Source organism: Lynx rufus, unplaced genomic scaffold, assembly GCF_022079265.1.
Source record: "Lynx rufus isolate CCGP_SWC_20201006 ecotype Redwood Valley unplaced genomic scaffold, mLynRuf1.p SCAF_3, whole genome shotgun sequence".
NCBI classification, from domain to species: domain Eukaryota; kingdom Metazoa; phylum Chordata; class Mammalia; order Carnivora; family Felidae; genus Lynx; species Lynx rufus.
In genome coordinates, this window is record NW_025814845.1 from 167,221,559 (window position 1) to 167,247,168 (window position 25,610).

The window sequence follows — 25,610 nt, forward strand, 5'->3', positions numbered from 1 at the left end:
ATTTCAGTAAGAATCTCTAAACTATAAAGGATTTTTGTTGTTAAACACAACCATATTGCCATTATATTTTAGTAAAAAAATTTTTTTTTTAAATTTTTTTTTTTTCAACGTTTATTTATTTTTTTTGGGACAGAGAGAGACAGAGCATGAACGGGGGAGGGGCAGAGAGAGAGGGAGACACAGAATCGGAAACAGGCTCCAGGCTCTGAGCCATCAGCCCAGAGCCTGACGCGGGGCTCGAACTCCTGGACCGGGAGATCGTGACCTGGCTGAAGTCGGACGCTTAACCGACTGCGCCACCCAGGCGCCCCATATATTTTAGTAAAAATTTAAGTAAGTTTGTTTAGGACTTACCTTTCACTCTGTCTTAAAGACTCACCAGATAAATAAATAAAAGATTCGTCATAATATCTTATACAAATTAACACAAATTAAACTGATTTATCTTTCAAATTGGAATACTTGTGAGAGTGAAAGGGGGTGCTATTAACAGTTATGCTAGGACAGCAGTGGAAATCTAGGACTGTCCTGATTAAACTGGGATATATGTGGTCCTCTCTTTCAAAGTAATGTTTGCTGTTTGGATAGCTACATTTTTTCAATAAGCTTTGAATTGCCTAAATTAGTCAAGTTGTAGCTAGGAGCATGATGAAACTTACCACAGAATTTTCAAGTCTAAAAATTAAAAAAAAATTTTTTAAATGTTTTTATTTATTTTTGAGACAGACAGAGACAGAGCATGAGCAGGGGAGGGGGCAGAAAGAGAGGGAGACACAGAATCCGAAGCAGGCTCCAGGCTCTCATCTGTCAGCACAGAGCCTGACACGGGGCTCGAACTCACAGACCGTGAGATCATGACCTGAACAGAAGTCGGATGCTCAACCGACTGAGCCACCCAGGCGCCTAAATTTTTATAGTGCCTGTAGATTTCAACTTGTTTTTTTTTTTTCTTTTTAAGTTTTTTTTTATTATTCAAGTAATCTCAATGGGGGGTTCAAACTCACAACCCTAAAATCAAGAGTTGCACACTCCTGTGACTGAGCCAGCCAGGCACCCCTCAACTTAGTTCTCTCTCTTTTTTTTGAGAGGTTTTATTTTTTAATTTTTATTAAACATTTTTTTCTTAATGTTTATTTTTTAATTTGAACTTATTTGATTGATTGATTGATTGTGATTTTTAATATGAAATTTATTGTCAAATTGGTTTCCATACCACACCCAGTGCTCATCCCAACAGGTTCCCTCCTCAGTACCCATCACCCACCCTCCCCTTCCTCCCACCCCCCATCAACCCTCAGTTTGTTCTCAGTTTTTTTAAGAGTCTCTTATGATTTGGCTCCCTCCCTCTCTAACTTTTTTTCCCCTTCCCCTCCCCCATGGTCTTCTGTTAAGTTTCTCAGGATCCACATAAGAGTGAAAACACTTGGTATCTGTCTTTCTCTGTATGACTTATTTCACTTAGCGTAACACTCTCCAGTTCCACCCACGTTGCTACAAAAGGCCATATTTCATTCTTTCTCATTGCCACGTAGTATTCCGTTGTGTATATAAACCACAATTTCTTTATCCATTCATCAATGGATGGCTTAATATTTATTTTTGAGAGAGAGAGGCAGACACAGAATCCTAAATAGGCTTCAGGCTTGAACCCATGAGCTGTGAGATCATGACCTGAGCCAAAGTCAGACACTTAACCAACTGAGCCACCTAGGCACTCCTAGAGATTTTATTTTTAAGTAACCTCTACACCCAGAATGGGGCTTCAACTCAAAACCCTGAGATCAAGAACCACACACTCCACAGACTCGGCCAGCCAGGTGCCCTCAACTTGGTTCTTTTTTTTTTTTTTTTTAAGTTTGTTTATTTCTTTTGAAAGAGAGAAAGCACAAACAGGGAAGGCTCAGAGAGAGGGAGAGACAGAATCCCAAGCAGGCTCTGCCCCATCAGCGCAGATCCCAATGTGGGCTCAAACTCATGAACTGTGAGATCATGACCTGAGCTGAGATTAAGAGTCAGTTGCTTAACTGACTGAGCCACCCAGGCACCCCTCAACTTGGTTCTTTTTTTTTTTCTAGGTTTTTTAAATGTTCATTTTTGAGAGAGAGAGAGAGAGAATATGCATGTGAGGGAGGGGCAGAGAGAGAGGGGAGACAGAAGAAGATCTCAAGTAGGCTCTCTCTGCCCTGTCAGCATAGAGCCCAATGTAGGTGGGCTTGGACTCAGGAACTGTGAGATCATGACCTGAGCCAAAGTTGAACGCTTTAACTGACTGAGCCACCCAAGTGCCCCAACTTGGGTTTGTTTTTGTTTTTGTTTTTTTCCAATTTCTTCACATCCTTTCCAATACTTTTTATTTTCTGTTCTGTTTTTGTGTTTTTCTTATAATCATTCTACTTGGTATGAAATGGTATCTCATTGTGGTTTTAATCTGCATTTCCCTGATGATTAGGGATGTTAAAGATCTTTTATTGACTTATTGACTGTTCATGTATCTTCTTTTTTTAATGTTTTTTTCTTTCTATGATTAATTTATTTTTTATAATTTACATCTAAGTTAGCATATGGTGCAATAATGATTTCAGGAGTAGATTCCTTAATGCCCCTTACCCATTTAGCCCATCCCGCCTCCTACAACCCATCCAGCAACCCTCTGTTTGTTCTCTATATTTAAGAGTCTCTTATGTTTTGTCCCCCTCCCTGTTTTTATATTATTTTTGCTTCCCCTAACTTGGTTCTTAATGACACTTTCATAAAAGTAGAAGTGGAACCATCAGGCATAAACCACAAATTAAAATGAACCCCTTGTTTAAATGTATAGTTTATAGGCTTGTGGATATTAGATCATAGAGAATTAGAATACATTATACAGTAGATTAGGTAAATGAAATGATGGTCAAGTTTAAAATGTCAAAGGTTTTTTCTGTTAAAGTTGGTAATTCACCATGATATTAGATTAACTTTATACCCAGCATAAACTGAAATTAGTTTTTAGCATTTTCAGATTAGAAAACACAACTAGACCTTCTTTATCTATTCTTCTCAAGTTTATGCTGTGTTACTATAGCAAGTAATTCTCAGAAACAGCTCCATCCAGTTAGTGTTTGCTTATTATCAGTAATATTTTAAGCAACTACCTTTTAAAAAATTTTTTTAATATTTATTTATTTTTGATTTTATTTTTTATTTTTTAAAATTTACATCCAAATTAGCATATAGTACAACAGTGATTTCAGGAATAGATTCCTTAGTGCCCCTTACCCATTTAGCCCATCCCCCCTCTCACAATCCCTCCAGTAACCCTCAGTTTGTTCTCCATATTTATGAGTCTCTTCTGTTTTGTCCCCCTCCCTGTTTTTATATTATTTTTGCTTCCCTTCCCTTATGTTCATCTGTTTTGTATCTTAAATTCCTCACATGAGTGAAGTCATATGATATTTGTCTTTCTCTGACTGACTAATTTTGCTTAGCAGAATACCCTCCAGTTCCATCCATGTAGCTGCAAATTGCAAGATTTCATTCTTTTTGATTGCCGAGTAATACTCCATTGTGTATATATATCACTTCTTTATCCTTTCATCCATCGATGGACATTTGGGCTCTTTCCATACTTTGGCTATTGTTGATGGTGCTGCTATAAACATGGGGGTGCATGTGTCCCTTCGAAACAGCACCCTGTATCCTTTGGATAAATGCCTAGTAGTTCAATTGCTGGGTCATAGGGTAGTGGTAGTTCTATTTTTAGTTTTTTTGAGGAACCTCCGTACTGTTTTCCAGAATGTCTGCACCAGCTTGCATTCCCATTAAGCAGCTACCTTTTAATAATAAAGTATACATCTATGATTGCCCCGATCAGGAGCTGAAGTCAGACTTTTAAAACACAATTCCATTAGGCCAGTTCTTTGGAAAAATAAATACCCTTTAGTGTTGAAATTTCTTTCCTTTCATTTTCTTTAACCACAGTTTCAGTTTTAATACTTTTTCTATAAGTAAAAGATAACTCATATCATTTAGTTCTTTATTTTTTAGTTTATTTTCTGAATCAGCTTCAAGTCTTTGACGTTTATATGTAAAACAGTATAATTCATACATCCTCACACTGACTTTGACTTTGTGGCCTTTTTAAAAATTAGAATCGATCTTCTGTAACGTATAGTATCTTAGATTTTTTCCCCCACATGGTTCTGTTGCTGTGGATTTGAAATCATGGTGATGTATTAGGTTTAATTTGTTACATTAAAAAAAAAATGGGTTCACAGTTCTTTATGCATTTAAGTATTTTGAATTACTTTTCTTCTCTTTCTAGCTGTCCCCTTTCCTCCAACCCAACGGCTTACTTTGAAGGAAGTATTTGAGAATGGGAAACCTAAAATTGATGTCTTAAGAAACCATTTGGTGAAGGAAGGGCGACTGGAAGAGGAAGTAGCCTTAAAGATAATCAATGATGGGGCTGCTATCCTGAGACAAGAGAAGACTATGATAGAACTAGATTCTCCAATCACAGGTATGAGAAATATTTGGGTGGCACTTAGATTTGAGCTTATTTGAAAAATTATTACAAATAACCAACTAAAATGTGTGATAATTTTTCTAGGAATTATGAGGTAGTCTTAGGATTGTTTGTTGTTTATTGAAGAAATACAACTTAAAATATCTCATATTTCCTATAGGACTATTCAGTATTGATAGATTGACTACAATTATAGAACAGCCCAGTCAAAAGCTAAAGTGATTTCAGTTAAAAGTTAAACTGTGGTCTTATTGATGTACTGCCCTTTCTCTTCTAAGACATCATTTTTCACCTCACCTTATGCCCTTTTTTTCCTAGTGTGTGGTGACATTCATGGACAATTCTTTGACTTGATGAAGTTGTTCGAAGTTGGAGGATCACCTACTAACACACGCTACCTCTTTCTGGGTGACTATGTGGACAGAGGCTATTTCAGTATAGAGGTAAAAATTAAATTGGATACGTGGGAACTTTCATTACCTTTTTTTAGAACTTTGCTTTCTATTCTTTGGTAGAAGAAATTAAAATGAGAACACTGGCAGAACTTGTAAACCTTGTTACTTTTAGTAATTAAGGTGTTAGAAAAATGTTTTCACTGGTGTAAGAAAGTTCTATTCCTTCTTGTAGCTTCTATATGTGGTAGACATATAGAAGGGGCTATATTAAACCCAGCTTTGCAGGTAAGTCAAATGTTTACCAACCTTTCCTCTTTGAAGATAGTGCACAGGCTGTATATAAATGGCATAAATTGCTATTCACCCTAAACAGGGTTTGGATTAGCAGACACTAATTCTAAAACCACAAGCTGGTGGGCTGTAATTTACTCTTAGATTAACTTCCAATGCTAAACCACCAGGCACTTAGTTTACTGTAGGAATAATTTTTGATACTGTTATGCATAGTAAGCACTTAATAAATGTTCATTGAATAAAAAAATGATTAAAATTAATGAAGTTAATGGAAACTCAAAATTTACTTTCATGTATTTTGAAAACTGAATGAAGAGAAAAAATGATTGGAATTAAAGTATAAGCTGTTGTGTATAAAAAATAAAACTATTTTAGAACATCATGCAAAGACTTGAGTACAGTGGAACCATATTCATATTTAATATCAATTGATTTAGCTGTACATGCTTGGCAAATAAAAGGCAAGTAACGTTTGAAATAGTACAGGTAATTGAATTTATAATGTGCCCAAGAATAAGCATGAGATGAGAAATTGAGTCCGCTTGCTGTTCTTGTAGTCTTTAGTCCTGCCTCTTCCTCATAGTGTGACGGTCTCAGTGTATTTATTGTGTTTCTAGTGGTTAAAGGTTTATTTGTGCAGCATCACTCCTAAATCCAAGTCAACTGTCTCACCTAGTGCTTAAAGAAGCAGTGGTTATTCTAAAGCTGGAAGAAACTCTTTAGTGAAATAGATGTGTCTATTCATGAATCAGTGAAGTTCAGAGTTATGTGCCAGTGCCCCAAATTAATTTAGTGTCATCTGTGAGGACAAAGGTTAATGGTAGAAGCTAAGAAAATTATCTTCTTGCCCCGCTGCTCAGTAAATTCCCAAGGTCTCCAAGTAGGTACCTGGGATGTGTGGAGATGATACCTGCAGACTGTATCATTGAAATGCTTCTCTGTTCCAGGTATCCTAAGTGTCCATTGATAGGGACACCTGGGTCGCTCAGTTAATTGTCTGACTTCAGCTCAGGTCATGACCTCACGGTTCATGAGTTTGAGCCCTGAGTCAGACTCTGTGCTAACAGCCTGGAGCCTGCTTTGGATTCTGTGTCTCCCTCTCTGCCTCTCCCCTGCTCATGTTCTGTCTCTCTCTCTCTCAAAAATAAACATGAAAAAAAGTTTTTAATTAAAAAATTGTCCATTGATAGATGAATAAATAAGATGTAATAAATATATATAATGGATATAATATAATAGAAAATTACTCAGACATAAAAGAGAATGAAGTGTTGCCATTTGCCACAACATGGATGGACCTAGAGGATATTATGCTAAGAGAAATAAGTCCAAGAAAGACAGATACTTATGATTTCACTCAGGTAAGGAATCTATAAAACAAAACAAGTGAACAAACAAAACAGAAGCAGACTTATTTATAAACACCAAGAACAAACTGGTGGTTGCCAGAGGAGAGGGGAGTAGGAAGTCAGGATATAGGTAGAGGGGATTAAGAGGTACAGACTTCCAGTTATAAAATAAATAAGTCATGGATGAAATGTACATCACAGGGAATATAGTCAAAATACTGTAATAACTTCATATGGTGACAGGTGATAACTATCCTTATTGTGGTGAGCATTGCATAATATATAGGATTGTTGAATCACTATGTTGTACACCAAGAACTAATATTGTATGTCAACTGTAGTTCAATAAATAAATAAAATAAAATAAAAAGGGAAGCAAACATAGTCTAAAAAGGAAAAGCTTTCTAATTCCTATTCACATCATGTTTCAAGAGACAATCAAAAATATGGATGTTTGAAAGACACATTGAATGTTTACTTCTTTGGGTATTGATTAGCATGAAGAGGTTTTATCTATCTATCTATCTATCTATTTTTGAGAGAAGAGACAGCCAGTGAGCGAGGGGCAGAGAGAATTCCACGAGTTGCAGAGAGAGAGGGAGAGAGTACGGAGCCCAGAGCTGGGCTCAAGCTCACCCAGAGCGGGGCTGGAACTCACAAACCATGAGATCATGGACCTGAGCCAAAGTTGGATGCTTAACCGATGGAGTCACCAGGTGCCCCAGCATGAAGAAGTTTTAGAGGGTGAAGAGAAGAATACAGAACTTACTGAATTTTTAATTAGTCATTATATTTAATGAAACAACTTCTTAAAAAGATAATATTATGCCAAATCATCTTCAGGTTGTTGTTAACTGACATATTTACAAATAGTTTCAATGCATTAATACATTCAATATAAAGCACACACTGAAAAACTCCATAATGATTTTTGTACACACATACTATATTCAGAATATTTTCTGTTATATATTTTTTCCTCATTCATCAACAAATGTTTCCTGATTGCCAACTTTATGGCAGGCTCTGAGGATAAAATAATGAATAAGATTTATGCTTTCTATTTTTGTTTGTTTTTAAGATTAATGCTTTCTATAGGAGCTGACAGTCTGTTAGAAAAGATGCACTTTTAACTAGATTTTTCAATACAGTATAAAAGTGCTTGTTTAATTTTCTGCAATATTCTTCATATTAAGACCTAGCATACTAGCATGGTACCTGACACATAGTTGGCACTCAATAGTTGGCACTCAATATTTGCTCAATGAATGAATGTTAATAAATCATAGTTTGTATTTGGCTTTATCCTGTTATTTGACATTTGACTAACTTAAAGGATTTTTCTGGAATAGCTTAAGAGGTAAATGGATCAAAACATTAAAGTGACAATGCTATTTTATACCAGTTTTAAAACTAAAATTCAAGGTGTATATAGTGTTAGTTGGAAGTCACCTACTTATAAACTACCAAGGTTATAAACTTCTGTAGGCTACAGCTTAGTCCAGCATGATATAGGTATATACTTGATCACAGTTTTTTTTTTTTTTTTTATCAGTGTCCTTGATAAGCATGAGTATGTTGTTTTTGTCAAATGGATGAAAATAAGGTAATGGAGTCCTTATTACATTTTTGTTGTTGTAAATAGTTCATTTTTGTAGAAAAATTGGGAAATGTAAACTCTAAGAAAACAAAAACTTGTATAAATCACATATAATCACTGTTAATATCATAGTTTTTTTTTTCTTTAAGATTTTGAATTATTTTTTAAAAGTAATCTCTACACCCAATGTGGGGCTGTAACTCACAACTGTTGGACCAAGAGTTGCATGCTCCACTGACTCAGGCAGCCAGGTGCCCCAACATCTTGTATTTTCTTGCAGTCCTTTTTCTTCTTTTACATTTGTATTTATCCTTTTTTAAAGAAAATTGAAATCATTTTGGACATTTCCTTTTGTAGTCTTTTTTTCCCCACTCAGCATTGTATTGAAAACACTTTTCTCTGTGGTTAATGGTAAAAATACCAGAATTTACTTCACTATTCTTTATTTTTGGATGTTTGGTTTGTTGATACTGCTTGCTGCCTATCTTTTCTCTCCTTCTTCCTTACTATCAAAATTCTGTTTTTTTTTTTTTATAAAAAAAATTTTTTTTTTTCAACGTTTATTTATTTTTGGGACAGAGAGAGACAGAGCATGAACAGGGGAGGGGCAGAGAGAGAGGGAGACACAGAATCGGAAACAGGCTCCAGGCTCTGAGCCATCAGCCCAGAGCCCGACGCGGGGCTCGAACTCACGGACCGCGAGATCCTGACCTGGCTGAAGTCGGACGCTTAACCGACTGCGCCACCCAGGCGCCCCAAAATTCTATTTTTTTCAGATAAGTGAGATTGGGGTTTCAGAGAAAACCTTTGATTTCAGTATGGGGAAGCCCTTAACCCAGCCCCAGGGAATGAATTGATTGGTCTGAGCTAGTCATATAAACCCATTCCTTGTCACCAGTGATTGGTCTAGGGATAAACATGGGATTCTGTTTTGCCCAGTAATATATAAAGGGAACTCTGCTGGGTGCTTTTTAGGTGTGTGAGTGTGTGCGTGCATGCGCATGCGTGCTGACACACACTTTGAAACACTTTGTTTCCAGATGAAAAGACTAGCAAGGTGAAAGTTTCTGAACCCCTGTTTAACTACATCATATCAAATGTGGGTGGGTACACTATAGCAGCCATTTTGTGATCATGAGGAGGTGCTAAGGATGAAAAGCAGACCTGTGAATTACAGATCATAGAGGGAAAGAGGACATGGTTTCTTGGTGACAGCATTAAGCTGGTACACTAAATCTGGACATCTTACCTCCAGATTTCTTGTTTCATGAGATACTTAATGTCTTTATGGCTTAAACAATTGTTAATTGGATATTTATCACTCGTACTGTAAGTGGATGTTTTCTAGTTACTTCTGCATATTGCTACACCTTTCTGAATTAATAACATTTCTGATATTTACTTAGGTTAGATTCTTGTAAGTAAAAGAAGTGGATGAAAGACTATGAACATTCTATTTTTTTAAAGTTTATTTATTTTGTGAGAGAGAGGAAGAGAGCACGCGAGTGCACAAGCAAGTGGGGGAGGGATGGAGAGAAAAGGAGAGAGAGAATCCCAGGCAGCCTCGTTGCTGTCAGGGCAGAGCCCGACATGAGGCTCTATCCCATGACAGTGAGATCATGACCTGAGCCAGAGCTGAGAGTCAGACACTTAATGGACTGAACCACCCAGGTGCCCCAGACTATGAACATTTTAAAGACTTCTGATACATATTGCCTAATTGTTTTCACAGAACTTTATTCACTGTATTTATATTTTCTTTCTATACTTAATAATTGTTTTCCTTGAGCCTATGTGAAATAATCAAGGCAAGATGATTTTTTTCATGCCCAGAGCAAGCATATGTCTTTCCTGAAGCAATGCAAACTTTGATTAGTACAAATACTAAGGACTTTTGGCATTTAGGGACTGATCCAAATGTCATTGACAAAACAAAATCGTAAAGGTTCACTTACTTCTGAGCTTTTTGACATCCCTTCTTCATTTGTACCTATTATAAACTACTTACTCTGAGGTAGGGCAAGCTAAATTTTAGTTTCTTTTAACTGATTCTTCAATAAGAGAAAGGGCTAAAGGGGATTTTTTTTTTTTTTTTTTTGAGAGAGAGAGAGAGAGAGAGAGAAAGCAAGAGAGAGGGGCAGAGGGAGAATCTTAAGCAGGGTCCATGCTAAGTGCAGAGCCCAACGTGGGGGTTGATTTCATGAACCGTGAGATCTTGACCTGAGCTGAAATCAAGAATTGGATGCTCAACTGTCTTGATTCACTGAGATGTCTGGGTCCTACTGGCATTTAATGGGCTGGGTCCAGGGAAACAAACTTCCTGCAATATGCAGAAACTTCTAAACAACAAAGGATCATGCTTTTCACATAGTCAGTATTACCTCTGTTGGGAAACACTGTTAAATTTTGGGGATGGGTGTGAACAAACAAAGCCAAGTCTTTTACTGTGTTTTCTAGTGAAAGGGGCAGCATTGTGTATTTGTTTAGTGTTAGGAAAATCAAATCAGGGTAAGGGACTAAAAGAGCCCGCAAGGATAGCTAATTTAGATGGAGATTAGGGAAGGCTTATCTGAGGAGGTAACATCTGAAGAGAAACTTGAATGACCTGAGGGAATGAGCCCTGCTTACCTGATGGGAGGTGGGGGAGGGGTGAGTACATTCCATCAGAGGACACATCAAGTATTAAAGCTCTGAGGCTGGAGCACGCCTAATGCAGTCCAGGAATAGTAACAAGGCCAGTTTGGCTAGATGGAAAAATGAGTAGGGGGGAAGATGTAGGCGATGTGTCAGAGGGATAGGCAAGGGTTAGATGATATCAGGCCTTGGAAACCATAGTAAGGAGTTTGGGTTTTATCCTGAATGCAAAAGGAAGCCATTGGAGATTGTTTTGAGGTGGGAGTGACATATTCACATGTATGTTTTGAAACAGTCATTCTGGCTGTTTTGTGGTAAACTGTGGAAGCCTAAGAGTGGGTATAGGGAGGCCAGTTAGGAATCTAATCCTGTAAGCATGGGCAAGAGACATTGGTGATTTAAATTAAGCATTTTGGGAAGCATCTGGATTTAGAATTTTGAAACCTTTTTTTGGGGGGGTGGGAAAATCTCAGTTAAATTCATCAAGCTGTTCAGATCATGACACATTTATTACTAGTCATTGCAAAGTCCCTCTCCGTTTTATTTTTTTCTTATCTATGATCTCTATTAATATTTTCCCCCTCTTGCCATTATATATGTTTCTGTTATATTTGGTATATGCCTCAGAAGACATATAATACATTACGCTAATTTTATAATATGTAAGGTTTTGGTGGATAAAAGTATTTTAATTTTACATAAATATGGTAGTGTTCAGTGTCCTCAAACTCAAGCATACATCATAATTTCCTCAAGCACCTGTTCAAAAACAGATTGCTGGGCCCCACCCCAGAATTCCTGGAGTCTGAAAATCTCTGTCTCTAACAAGTTCCCATGTGATGCTAATGCACTACACTTGAGATGAATGTGACCACGCTATGGCCCTGTTTCTGTTGATTTGAGTTTTCATCTATCATGATGTTTTTAAGATCTATCCAAGTTGCTGTCTCTCAGTCATTGCTTTCTGCTTGCTGTAGAGTATTCCATAGTATACATCTATGACATTTTAGTTCTTTATTCTCAATGGTGGACACCTAGGTTGCCTCCAGTTTCTTTTTTCTATGAACATTACTGTTATGAATATTCATAAAAATATAAATCTACTGATGGTACCATGTTTTAGTTTCTCTGTGGTTTATGTACAAGAGTGGGATTGACAGAGAAAAGGGTATATACCTTCCATACTTGAACTGACCATCACAGATTCCTCTTCAGAATAGCTGTACTAATCTATACGCCTGCCTGTAGCAGCTAAGAGTTCATATTTCCTTACAGCCCTCTTTCCAGAATTTGGTTTTATCTCATTTTCTAATATTTACAAAAATGATGGGTATAAAATAGTATTTTATGTTTCAAGTAGTATTTTTCCAATTACTGATGAAATTAAGTATCTCCTTACATGTTAGCCATTCCACTCTTATAATCACTGTTAAGAGTTTCTTATATGACCTTTAAGATATAGGTTAAGCATTTACCAGCATATTTCCATATCTATTTTTAAAAAATAAATGTACTTATCAGTGTACATTTGCCCTTTAAGTGCTGCTCTATCTGGGTCCTTCAGATTTTGACCTGTATTGTTTCTATTATCATTCAGTATTTTATATTTTTTTTTAAATTTTTTTTCAACGTTTATTTATTTTTGGGACAGAGAGAGACAGAGCATGAACGGGGGAGGGGCAGAGAGAGAGGGAGACACAGAATCGGAAACAGGCTCCAGGCTCTGAGCCATCAGCCCAGAGCCTGACACGGGGCTCGAACTCCCGGACCGCGAGATCGTGACCTGGCTGAAGTCGGACGCTTAACCGACTGCGCCACCCAGGCGCCCCCAGTATTTTATATTTTAAGATTCTCTTTAACCTTAACACAATGAAGTAGTATGTTTTTTGTTTCTAGTCATGCAAGATTTTTTTCATAAAGTTAATATTTTGTTATTGATTTTATTAGTGTAATTAATTAGAGAACATAACCTGGACATATTCATTCTTTGGAATTTATGGGGACTCTGTTTGTGATGAGATACCTAGTAGATTTTTGTGACTATCTTTTTTTTTTTTTTAAGTATCTCTGCACCCAAATGGGGCTTGAACTCATGACCCCAAGATCAAGAGTCACATGCTTTACCAACTATGCCAGCCAACCACCCCTTTATGACTGTCTTGTGTATACTTGAAACTTAATGCATTCTCTGTTGAATTGTTCCCTGTGACGTTCATTACTTTTGTCTGCTTGAACTAGGAGTTACTTTTTGGGTGTTTCAGAAGAGCCAACTACAGTTATTACTGATTCTTACCATAGTCCTGTCAGTTGTTGCGTGTGTTTTGAGACTGTGAGATATGTAATGAGGGAGTGTGTGGCAAGCTGAGGGCAAAATGCAGGCTAAAGCACCCCCTCTCCCACCTCAGGTGGAGTATGCGTGATATTCTGTGGACACTCCTGGCTACCCAAGAACAAAGGAAAGGGGTTAAAGGGCTTGCCATGGTAATGTGGGAAGCAAAGGCAAATGAAAAATTAAATTCCATGCTGCCTGCAGCCCATTGACAAGTCCTTGAAACCAGCAGAGTGACCTCCCTTTAGGATCCCAGCTGCCTTAAGGATGACATTTTTGCTAGGGGCAAAAGAGAATCTTAGCTTAACCTTATCTCAACCTCCAGGATCCTGTAAATCTACTTCCTTTATCTCAAGTGCCCCAAGATATATGCTGGCAATCATACTCCAAGCTTAATGCCCACCCCCCATACATCTGAAAGGTCTCATGACTAAGGTTTTACTAAATGGTAATAAATGGCATTTCCCTAGCAACAGCTGGCCTCTCAAGGTCCTGGAAACCTTGCTTCCACAATACCTTAGGTACTTACTCTATACCCGACCCCCTCCCAACTTGAGGGTATATAATCAGTAACCCATCACAACCACAGTGCAGCTCTTCTGCCCCATGGGTCTTGTCCCCATGCTTTAATAAAATCACCTTTTTGCACCAAAGATGTCCTCAAGAATTTCTTGGCTGTTGGCTCCAGACCACCCCACCATCACCCCAAAACTTCATCAATGTGTATACTTCATTATTAGTATATATGATTGCTCTTCATTATTTGCAGATTCCGTTTTGCATACATGACTCCCTGCTAAAATTTATTTGTAGTCCCAAAATCAATACACATAGTGATTTTGAGGTTCTAGTCCCTTTCATCAGGAGCTAGGAAATACATATAAGCATACTAAGCTGCACATATACCCACATTTTTATCTGTTTCTTTATCTATCTGTATATACCCTTAGAAAAGTGAGTTTTGATTTCAGTCCAAATTCACAAGATTCAGCCTAACCTTACCTCTTTCCTACTCTCATGATTTATAATATATTCACTTGTCTGTTCAATTCTAGTATACTCACAAAGTAGGTATATAGCAGCCAAATCATGCTTTGAAAACAGATTCACTAACTAGAGATACAGTATTTGTGTATATTTCTTTGTGTCTTTGCCTTGCAGTATGCAGTCAAAATGCTGTTTTCCAAAGTTACTTGGGTTCTTTTTTCCCCCGTACCCTCCTTTGTTGCTTTGTTTTTCATTTATAATACAATTAGGTTTATTACTTGTTTGCATTCTATTTTGGGTTTCTTTCACATGCTGGTTGATTACCTGTTTTGCAGAGGCACATGTAGAACATTACTGTTGTTGTAGAAAATCAAAGCTATCCAAAAAGGTATGCTTTGAGAAGTGTTGCACCCTGCTCATCCCCCTTAAAGTGTTCTCAGTGCTCCCTTCTTTCCACCCCTTTCCTCTGTGCCCTTTGTAGGTAACTGATGTCTCTCTCTAGTTTCTGATTTATACTTCCTGTATTTCTTCTGCACAAATGAGTAAATACATGTGGATCTCTTATATCCTTTCTTTATTACAGAAACAGTAGCATACTTTTTTGTACTTTGCTTTTTTTCACTTCACAGTATATTTTGGAAATTGCTCCAAATCTGTTTATAGAGATCTCTCTCTCTTTCTTTTCTTTCTTTTTTCTCCCTTTCTTTCTCCCTTTCTTTCTCCCTTTCTTTCTCCCTTTCTTTCTCTCTTTCTTTCTTTCTCTCTCTCTTTCTTTCTTTCTTTCTTTCTTTCTTTCTTTCTTTCTTTCTTTCTTTCTTTCTTTCAGCTTCATGGTACTTTATTGTGTTTGCTCAGCCTTACATCCTATGTATAGTTATTTAGTTTGTTTCTAAAATTTTGCTATTATAAGCAACACTGCAACTTTGTGCATATGTATTTTCTTATTGTTGGAAGTGTATCTTTAGGGTATGCTTCTAGAAGTGGTCAAAAGTTAAATGAATATGTTGTTTTATCAGTTTTCGCCATATTTTTTTTTACTGTGCAAATTATTTTTATTTGTAGATAGTCAAATTTATCCATTTTTTGCCTCTGGTTTTTCGTCATTAGTACACTTTATCTGAGCCAAAAGGCCGAGAAGCATTTGTTTTTTTGTCATTAGTGATAAAGTTTTCCCCTACACTAAAGGATAAAGAACTCACCACCTTTTCTTCTAGAACTTGTATGACTTCATTTTGATATATTTGTTTTTTGATACATTTATCTCCCTTATCCATTTGTCATTCATTATGTATTATGTGAGAAATATAGATCTAATTTTTTTGAAATGCCACCAATTGTCCCAGAGGCATTTTTTGAGAAGTCCATCATTACCCCCTGTGATTTAGGATGCTACTTTTATTATATACCAATATTGTATGTACTTGGATTAATTTCTGGACTGTTTTATTCCACTGGTATATTTATTTCTGTATGTGCCAGTACTACTGTTTTGTTTTGTTTTTTTAAGATTTAAAAAAAAAATGTTTATTTATTTTTAGGGGCACGGGGGTGGCTCACTTGGTTGAGCATCGGACTCTTGATTTCGGCTCAGGTCAAGATCCTAGGGTCGTGGGATTGAACTCTGCTATGGGCTCTGTGCTGAGCATGGAGCCTGCTTGGGATTTTCTCTCTCTCCCTCAGCCCCTCTCCCCAACTCGTGTTCTCTCTCTCTCTCTCTCTCTCTCAAATAAATAAAATGAAAAAAATTTTTTTTAAATCTTTAGCTTTGAGAGAGAGAGAGAAACAAGCAGGAGAGGGGGAGGGGCAGGGTGAAAGAGGGAGGGAAGTTCTGAAGTCTGGTCCATACTGACAATAGAGAGCCAGATGCTGGGGCCCAAACTCAGGAACTGAACCTCGAGATCATGACCTGAGCCAAAATCAGATGCTCAACCAACTGAGCCACGCAGGTGCTCCCAATTATAGAAGCTTTACAGTATCTTTTAATATCCAGTAGGGCTAGACCCCCCTCCCCATTATATTTCTTTTTTTCAGTGTTTTTTGTTTTTTCCTGGCTGTTTCCTGGCTGTTCTTGCATGTTTATTTTTCCACAGAAATTTTATTATCAACTTATTTAACTCCATAAAATAACTTGTTGGTATTGGAATTGCAGTGGTTTTATAAATTAGGAAAAACTGATGCTGAATCATCCTATCCAACAACAAGGAATGTTTTTCCATTTGTTTTTGCCTACTTTTGTGTCTTCCAGGAGATTTTTAAATTTTTCTTGGTATTAGTTTTGCACATTTCTTACTAAATTTATTCCTGTGTGTTTAGTCTTTTTTGCTGGTATTGTAAATGGAGTTTTCTCCACCATGTGTCCTATTTATTGTTTGTGTATGTTAATTTTATATCCTGCCTTATTACTGAATTCTTTTATTTTTTGAATTAGTTTAATCATTGATTTTTCTGGAGTTTTTCAGGTATACTATCATATCATCTTCAAATAGAGTTGTTTTATTTTTTTCTTTACCCAGTCTTAAGCTTTTAATTGATTTCTCTTGTCTAATTCAATTAGCCAATACCTCTAATATAATGTTGAATAGTAGCAGAGATAGTGGATATCCTTGTCTAGTTCCTTATTTAGTGGAAATTTCTCTGGTGTTTCCTCATTAAATAAAATACAGATTTTAAGATATATGTATATATATATATTTACATATGGGGATATATATATATATATATATATATATATATATTTATTTATATGGGGGTGGATTTGTCACAGAGCTCTAGATACTTGGAAAAACCGTGGAAATAGAAATTAAGGAAAGGTATCTATCAAGTCTACTCTATGCTCTGTTGGAGTCTAGGGCAACAGCTTGTTCTTTCAAAAAGCTGGAAGGTTTCATGTTTCAGTTTGGGAGTGACAATTAGATATGCCATTACAACAAGTCATTTAAGTCATTTGAATTCACATAAATTGTCTTTGTGCGTTGTCATGGTCACAAATAAAAATTTATCCTTACGTTTGTCTTTTTATAGTGTGTGCTGTTTTTGTGGAGTTTAAAGATTAATCATCCCAAAACAGTGTTTCTGCTTCGAGGAAATCATGAGTGCAGGCATCTTACAGAATATTTCACCTTCAAACAGGAATGTAAGTATGATCACTTTTCCAGAACCTTTTTGTTTGTTTGTTTTAAGTAAACTCTACTCCTCACAGGCTTGAACTCACAACTCTGAAATCGAAAATCCCATGTTCTACCAACTGAGCTAGCCAGGCGCCCCATAACATTTTTAGTTACCCTTTTGTCAGTCCCAAAATGAATCGCACAGAAACCAAATAAAGAAACTAATGGAACCCAAATGGTTTCTGTTGTTTATTTTCTGATAAGAACCAAGATTCTACCTTTTAAGACATTTATTTTGAAAATATCTTTTGTGGTTTCTCCCTATTATGTAATGTAATACATTTGGGATATTTGGAAAACATAGAAAAGTCCAAAGAAGATAAAAGTTGTCCACAGTCACGCCACTTAAAAATAATAACTATTATCTCACTATTTGAGATATAGTCTTCTTTTCTGCATATATAAAAACCTATCATGAAATAGTTGAAATACATATGTATCTATACATATTTTCAAAAAAATTAGACTATTAAATGTACTGTTTAATAAATTGCTCTTTACATTTTATATAACTTTTTCTAATTAAATCATTAAGTACCATTAAATATCTTTGAACATGATTTAAAAATGTTATTATAAAAGTATTTCATCTTATTGATGCACTATCATATATGTAGCCAATTTAGTAACAGCTGTATGACATTTCTGTTGTTTCCAACTATAAATCATACTGTACTAGTAAAAAAAGCTTATTATTAAGGTAGAATTTTTTTGAAAGGCAAAACATTGCTAAACCATTTGAAAAAAAAAAAACAAAAAAACTGGCACATTTCTTTGACCAGCACTCACAGTTGACTCTTAACATTCAGTGTGATGGTAACTAAATTGGGCTTGTTTGAGAGAACTTGCCCCAGGGCATTTGTGCTTATTGTTTCTTGTCTTCCCAGATAGCTGTCTGTTTATATATAAGACCTACATCCTTACTTCATTCTTGTCATCTCCTCAGAGACTTTCTTCCCTGGTTCCTTTTTCTAAATTAAAGATCTCATCATTTTACTCTCATACCTTGTCTTTTTTTTAATGGTATCTATCAACGCCTGAAATTTATATATATATATTTTTATGTAAAATTTATATTCAAGGGGCATCTCGGTGGCTCAGTTGGTTAAGTGTCTGACTTCAGCTCAGGTCATGATCTTGTGGTTCACGAGTTCGAGCCCTACGTTGAGCTAGGTGCTGACAGCTCAGAGCCTGGAGCCTGCTTCGGATTCTGTGTCTCCCTCTCTCTCTATCCCTCCCTCTCTTGCACTCTGTCTCTCTGTCTCTCTCTCTCTCAAAAATAAATAATCATTTAAAACTTTTTTATTTAGCATTCTTTAAAAAAATTAAATTTATATTTAAAAAATATATTTATTTGTTTGTTGTTTTCCTATCCTGCCGTAAGTTAAATTCCATGATGACATGTTTTATCCACTGTTATTTTTCCAGAATAGTATCTAGTAACTCATTGGAGATGTTTAAAAATAGTGGTTGAATTAATTTGTTAAATGAATGATCATCTAGGATTTGTATCTTAGCACAAATTCTCAGAAGAGAATTACTAAGTCAGAGAGCATGAACATTTTAAAAGACTTTTTGATACATACTCTAAATAGCCCTCCAAAAAGATTATATATCAGTTTATATTTTAATGAAGTTTTATATTTTTATATAAGGTGAAAAGAAAATACTGAAATAAAAACCACAAAATTTTACCTTTTCTCATTCCTAAAATTTAGTATATTCTGTATAAAATAAGGAAGCTGAACTAAATTCTTGGATATTGTCTGGCTCTAAAATCTGCTTCTTTCCTCAAATAATAATAAATATATACAAATGTTTTAATGTCATATAACTGATGGTTTGATCGGATTTCACTTTGTGTCCTATTCCAATGATTATCTTGGAGGAATCTATTATAAAATATTTAAAGTTTTATTCCCCCCAAAATATTCAAAGTTGAAAAAAACTGATCCTGGGTGACTCACTCGGTTAAATGAGCGACTCTTGATTTCAGCTCAGGTCATGATCTCATAGTTCATGCGTTTGAGCCCCACATCAGACTCCACTCAGTCGCTGTGCGGAGTCTGCTTGGCATTCTCTTTCTCTCTCCCTCTCTGCCCCTCCTGTGTACTCTCTCTTTCTCTCTCAAAATAAATAAATAAACTTAAAAAAAAAAACTTTTAAATTTGTTTTCTGAGACTCAAGAGTTTATCCAATCCTTGGCCCCAAAATCCCTTTAATTGATACAACTTGGTAGTGTTTCATATGCTCATGTTAACTCTTGTTACCATAGCTTCCTACACTGAAGTTGACAGTTGTAATGATGGCCTTTCTCCTAGTAGATCCTGAAAGGAAAGGTCATTCTTATTACAAAAAATTTTAGAGAATGAACACTTAAAAAAAAAATTCCTCTGACAGAACAGTCAGCTACAAGTGGGCTTTTGCTCTACAGATCATTCCAGCCCTTGGGACTTATTAGAATAAACAGTTCAAATCAGTAGGTAATAACCAGCAATTTTTTTTTTAAAGTTAGATCTCTTGGTGAATGTTTAAATTGCTATAAAGTATTTGAATAGCAGTTTTGGAATTTCTGTAAAAATTTTTGACCCAGCAATTTGGCTTCTAGGAATTTATCATGCAGATTATATAGGTGTTTTGTTTTTGGTTTTGGTTTTTTTGGATTGTATAGGTTTTTTAATGCTATATAACAAATTACCACAAATTCAGCTGTTTATTTATTTTTAAAGTTTATTTATTTATTTTTAAAGCTTATTTTGAGAGAGAGAGCATGGGGGAGGAGCAGAGAGAGAGAGAGAGAGAGAGAGAGAGAGAGAGAGAGAATATCCCAAGCAGGCTCCACACTGTCAGTGCAGGGCCTGATGTGGGGCTTGAACCTTAAACTGTGAGATCATGACCTGAGCCACAGCCAAGAGTCAGATGCTTAACCGACTGAGCCACCCAGGCGCCCCAGGCTTATTTATTTTTAAATATTTATTTTGAGAGAGAGAGAGAGAGAGAGAGCACACATGCATACACACATATGCATGTGAGTGGGGGAGGGACAGAGAGAGAGGGAGAGAGAGAATCCCAAGCAGGCTTGGTACTGTCAGCACAGAGCCAGATGCAGGCTTGATCTCACTGACTATGAGATCATGACCTGAGCGGAAACCAAGAGTTGGATGCTTAGCCAACTGAGCCACCCAGGCGCCCTTGAGAGAGAGAGAGAGAATTTGAATATCAATAAGGGACTGCTTAAATAAGTGATAATATGTTTTAAAAAATGGAATACTAGGCAGCTATTGAAAGATCACCGTGGGCCTAGATGTGCTCCTTTGTAAAATAAAAATACATAATGTGTAGGGGCATACACACACAGACACACACACACACACACACACACACGAGGAATATATATATAGAGAGAGAGCAGAAGAAATTGATAGCAGTGATTATCTGTGGGGAGTTGAGTCAGCAGGACTTGTATTTTTGATTTTGTATCTTCCTGTGGTGCTGCTGGATTTGTGCTTCATCACCACCGTGTACTACTACTGTAATAAACTTTTAAACTGGTAACTTCAAAACCACCTGGATGGGTGCCAAGCATTTAAGAGGCTTTTTAAAGACCCCAGATAATTGTCCTGCATGCAGCAGTTTAGCACACCTGCTCCAGAGGTTTGGAAAATATCTACTATTTTTCATTTGAGAACCACTTCACCAAATAGTTGAAAAATTGCAACTATTTTGTATTATTTTTCTAAGCCAAATATGGGGATATTACTCATTACACTTCTCTTTCTTTACCTTGGAAAATTAAATAATGCATATCAAGCAGTTGACAAAGGCCCTAGAATGATTAGTATTTAGCAATAGATAAGTAATAAGAAAGCTGCCTCAGGATGCCTCTGTTCTGAATTAAGGTTTAGGTTTTTTTAGGCAACATTTTATCCAGTTCTTCCTCTGTTTTATCAGAGTTCTTTTTTTGACTAGTATAAATTGGTTCAGACTATTTTTAGAAGATGGAACAATAGGTTTGGGAAACATTTTAAGTGTTCTCATTTTTTCACAGAATTTCTTATCTTCGGTTTTTGTTTGCTTTTCACATGCTTTAAACCAGGTTTCTTTTCTTCTCTTACCTACAGACATACTCCTGTTTCATTCTAATGCTACATCTGAAATGTGAATAAGTCTTGGAACAAATACACGAATATAATTTCAAATTTTGTTCTTATAAGCAAGGAGCATGTGTGCTGCTTTGCATGGATATTTTCAGTGATAAGCTGATCTCTCGTAAAGGGCCACCATGGCTTTTAGAATCAGCACCTTATAATTACTGCTAAGTGATGCTTAGTTCCAGATTGTGCAGCTGTAGTCTTGAGAGTATTTCTAAGGGAGTTAGAATATTTTGTAAGGGAGGAGTTGTTTTTTCCTTACATCAATTCTTTAAAAAAAATTTTTTTTTTAATTTTTATTTATTTTTGAGAGAGAGAGACAAAGTGCAAGTGGGAGAGGGGCAGAGAGAAAGGGAGACACAGAATCCGAAGCAGGCTCCAGGCTCCAAGCTTTCAGCACAGAGCCCAACATGGGACTTGAACTCACGAACCACGAGATCATGACCTGAGCTGTAGTTGAATGCTTAACCGACTGAGCCTCCCAGGTGCCCCTCTTACATCAATTTTTGAATTGCTTTATATTGCAGGGGTCTTTAAATATTCCTCTCAGGGTTCCTGGGTGGCTCAGTCAGTCGGGTGACTGACTCTTGATTTTACCTCAGTTCCTGGGATCGAGCCCCACATGGGGCTATGTGCTGGCAGCGTGGAGCTTGCTTGGGATTCTCTTCTCTCTCCCTGCCCTTCTCCCACTTGTGCTCTCTCTTAAAATAAATAAATATTTACAAAAAATAGGGGTGCCTTGGTGGCTTAGTCAGTTAAGTGTCTGACTCTTGATTTTGGCTCAAGTCAGGACCTTGGGGTTAGTGAGTTCAAGCACAGCATTAGGCTCTGCGCTGACAGTGCGAGCCTGCTTGGGACTCTCTCTACCTCTCTCTCTTCCCCTCTCCCACTTGTGCTGTCCCTCAAAAATTAAATAAACATTAAAAAGAAAACAGTATTGTTATGACAGTTTATATTTTGGACAAGTTTTTTCTTTTTTAATAAACAAATATTGTTTGTTGTTAATTACAGTATTATTTATAGTAGTAAGAGATGGGTGTGGTTAGATTGTGGTATATCCTTAAAGTGAAATTCTCTGTAGATATAAAAGAAATAATTACAAAGCTCTCCGTATAAAGATGTTCTCCAAAATGTGTTAAGTACAAAAAGTGAGTGCAAAGCAGTGTACATATGCTTCCATTTATGTAAAAAGCAAAAGGATATTGAAAAGAGAATAAATGTACACATCTTGTGTGTTTGCATACAGTATCTTTGTAAAGACACCCAGAAAACTAGTAACACTAGTTGCCTTCAGGGAATGGGTAGGAGGAGTAGGAGTAGGAGACACCGTATAATCTTTTGTGACTTTTGCTTTTGAACCATGTAAATGTAATTTTTTTTTTTTTTAAATAATGAAAGCAAGTGAAAATCAAGACAAGTGTATAATCAGTGGCTAGACCAGGTCATGGTTTCTTACAAATAGTGCTGACTCTCAAAATTACTTTCTTTAAAATTTTTTTAAGATTTTATTTTTTTAAGTGGGGCTCGAACTCACAACCCTGAGATAAAGAGTCACATGCTCCACCAACTGAGCCAGCCAGAAGCCCCTCAAAATCACTTTAGAGAATATTGTTGAAATTTTGTTTTGTGAATGTTATATTATTGATACTAGTTAGAACTTGTATCATCTGTGTGATCCCTGTGACTGAGGTGCATTTTTCCTTTATTATAGAAATGATTGTTTTATGAGATGTAGCTTAAAATTTGTCATGAAAATAAAACACTGAGTCAACTAATTTAATGTTTGGGAATTACATATTTGGCTATTTAAATTCTCCTAGTAGATATTTCATTTCAAATAATGATTGGGAGGAGTATCACATGGTATTAAGAGCATAAGCAGGTTCAATTTCCAGTCCTGCCACTTACTAGCTTGCAACTTTGGGCAAGTAGGCCCAGTTCCTTCAGTTTTTTAAGGACGATACTAATAGCACTTGTTTCATAGGGTTTCTGTGAAGATAAAATAATTTTATTAGTTAACACTTACATAGTATCTGCTGTGTGCCAGACATTATCAAAGCATTTTACATATATGAATTCATTTAATCTTCACAGAAATCTTGTAACATAGATATGTATTGTTATTATGCCCATTTATAGATGAGGAAATCAAAGCACAAGGCATGAAGTAATTTGTGCTGAGTACCACAGCTAGTAAGCCAAGGTTCAGATCAGGGCAGTCAGGTTCCAAACTGCATTTTCTTGACCACCATGCTGTGTAGAACACATAGCTCCCTGATGGCACAGATGAATTGTGAGCCTGCAACAAATTTCAATAATAAAGGTAATATAATAATAAATGTTACTATAAAAGTTATATATTCATTGGAGAAAATACAGATAAATGAAGTAAACAAAATATATAGATATCATCTTCAGTCTAACCCCTCAGAAAACAAATATGTTGGTATTTATATACCTATTCATATACTTTAAGAAAATAACATTTTGGGGCACTTGGGTGGCTCAGTCTGACTTTGGCTCAAATCATGATCTCGTGGGTTTGTGTGTTTGAGCCCCGCATTGGGCTCTGTGCTGACAGCTTGGAGCCTGGAGCCTGCTTCAGATTCTGTGTCTCCCCTTCTCTCTGCCCTTCCCTGCTGCTTGTGTGCATGCTCTCAGAAAAAAAAAATGAATAAACTTAAAAAAGTTTTTTTTAAAGAAAATAGCATTTTGTAAACTACTTTGGTCATGTGTTAATATAGCATTAACTCCTTTTTGCTTAATTTGATTCACCATCTCCTGGGTTTTTGAAAAAATTTTATCAAATTTTTTTATTTTAATTTCAGTATAGTTAACATGTAGCGTTATCTTAGTTTCATGTGTACAATATAGTGATTCAACAATTCTATACATTACTCAGTACTCATCATAAGTGTACTCTTTTTTAAAATTTTTTTAATGTTTGCTTATTTTTGAGAGAGAGAGAGGGAGAGAGAGACAGAGCCCGAGTCGGGGAGGGGCAGAGACACAGGGAGACACAGAATCTGAAGCAGGCTCCAGGCTCTGAGCTATCAACACACAGCCCTACGTGGGGCTTAAACCTATTTGCCATGAGATCATAACCTGAGCAGAAGTCAGATACCCAACCAACTGAGCCACCAGGAGTCCTGATTAGTCATAATCCCTTTATCTGTTTCACCCATCCCCCTATCCACCTCCCCTCTGGAAACCATCAGTTTGTTCTTTATAGTTAAGAGTCAGTTTCTTGGTTTGTTTCTCTGTCTCTCTCTCTTTTTTCTTTTGTTTCTTAAATTCCATATAAATGAAATCATATGATATTTCTTTCTCTGACTGACTTATTTTACTTAGCATTATACTCTCTAGCTCCATCCATGTCATTGCAAATGGCAAGATTTCCTTATTTTTATGGCTGAATAATATTCCTGTGTGTGTGTGTGTGTGTGTGTGTGTGTGTGTGTGTGTGTGTATTACATCTTTATCCATCTGTTGATGGACACTTGGGCTGCTTCCATAATTTGGCTATTGTAAATAATGCTGCAGTAAATGTAAGAGTGAATATATCCTTTCAAATTAGTGTTTTTGTATTCTTTGGGTAAATACCCAGTAGTGCGATAACTGGATCATGGAGTAGTTCAATTTTTAATTTTTTGAAGACCCTCCATACTGTGTTCCACAGTGGCTGCACCAGTTTGCATTCCCACCACCAGTGCACAAAGGTTACTTTTTCTTCACATCCTCACCAACACTTGTTTCTTGTGTAACCTCCTGTTTTAATGTACAAAATGGAGGTAAGATACTGTATTGCTTGCCATCTTTCTCTAGATTTGGTATTCTTTTGGAAGTAAGCTAAGGAATTCTTTTGAGTCGTTCATAGAGGTTTCTCCAAAGAAGACCTACATACAGCCAACAGACACATGAAAGATGCTCAACATCGCTAATCATCAGGGAAATGCAAACCAAAACCACAATGAGCTATATCACCTGACACTAGTCAGAATGGCTAGTATCAAAAAGACAAGAAATAGCAAGTGTTGGCAAAGGTGGGGAGATAAGGGAACCCTTGGATTCTGTTGATGGGAGTGTAAATCGGTACAGCCAGTATGGAAAACACTATGGAGTTTCCTTAAAAAATTAAAAATAAAAGTATCATACAATCCAATAATTCTATCACTTAGATACTTACCCAAGGAAAAC

At 36.4% G+C, this 25,610-nt stretch overlaps 1 protein-coding gene across 3 annotated transcripts in view; it reads left to right on the forward strand.

Annotated features, from left to right (window-relative positions):
* The window catches only part of PPP3CC (protein phosphatase 3 catalytic subunit gamma), a 108,025-nt gene that overhangs the window by 35,621 nt on the left and 46,794 nt on the right, over nt 1–25,610 (forward strand). For all 3 annotated transcript variants that reach the window (XM_047092180.1, XM_047092182.1, XM_047092181.1), the window contains exons 2-4: nt 4,304–4,501; nt 4,826–4,950; nt 17,117–17,228. In XM_047092180.1, coding sequence (XP_046948136.1) covers nt 4,304–4,501; nt 4,826–4,950; nt 17,117–17,228 — 435 coding nt within the window. The remainder of the gene's footprint in view (nt 1–4,303; nt 4,502–4,825; nt 4,951–17,116; nt 17,229–25,610) is intronic.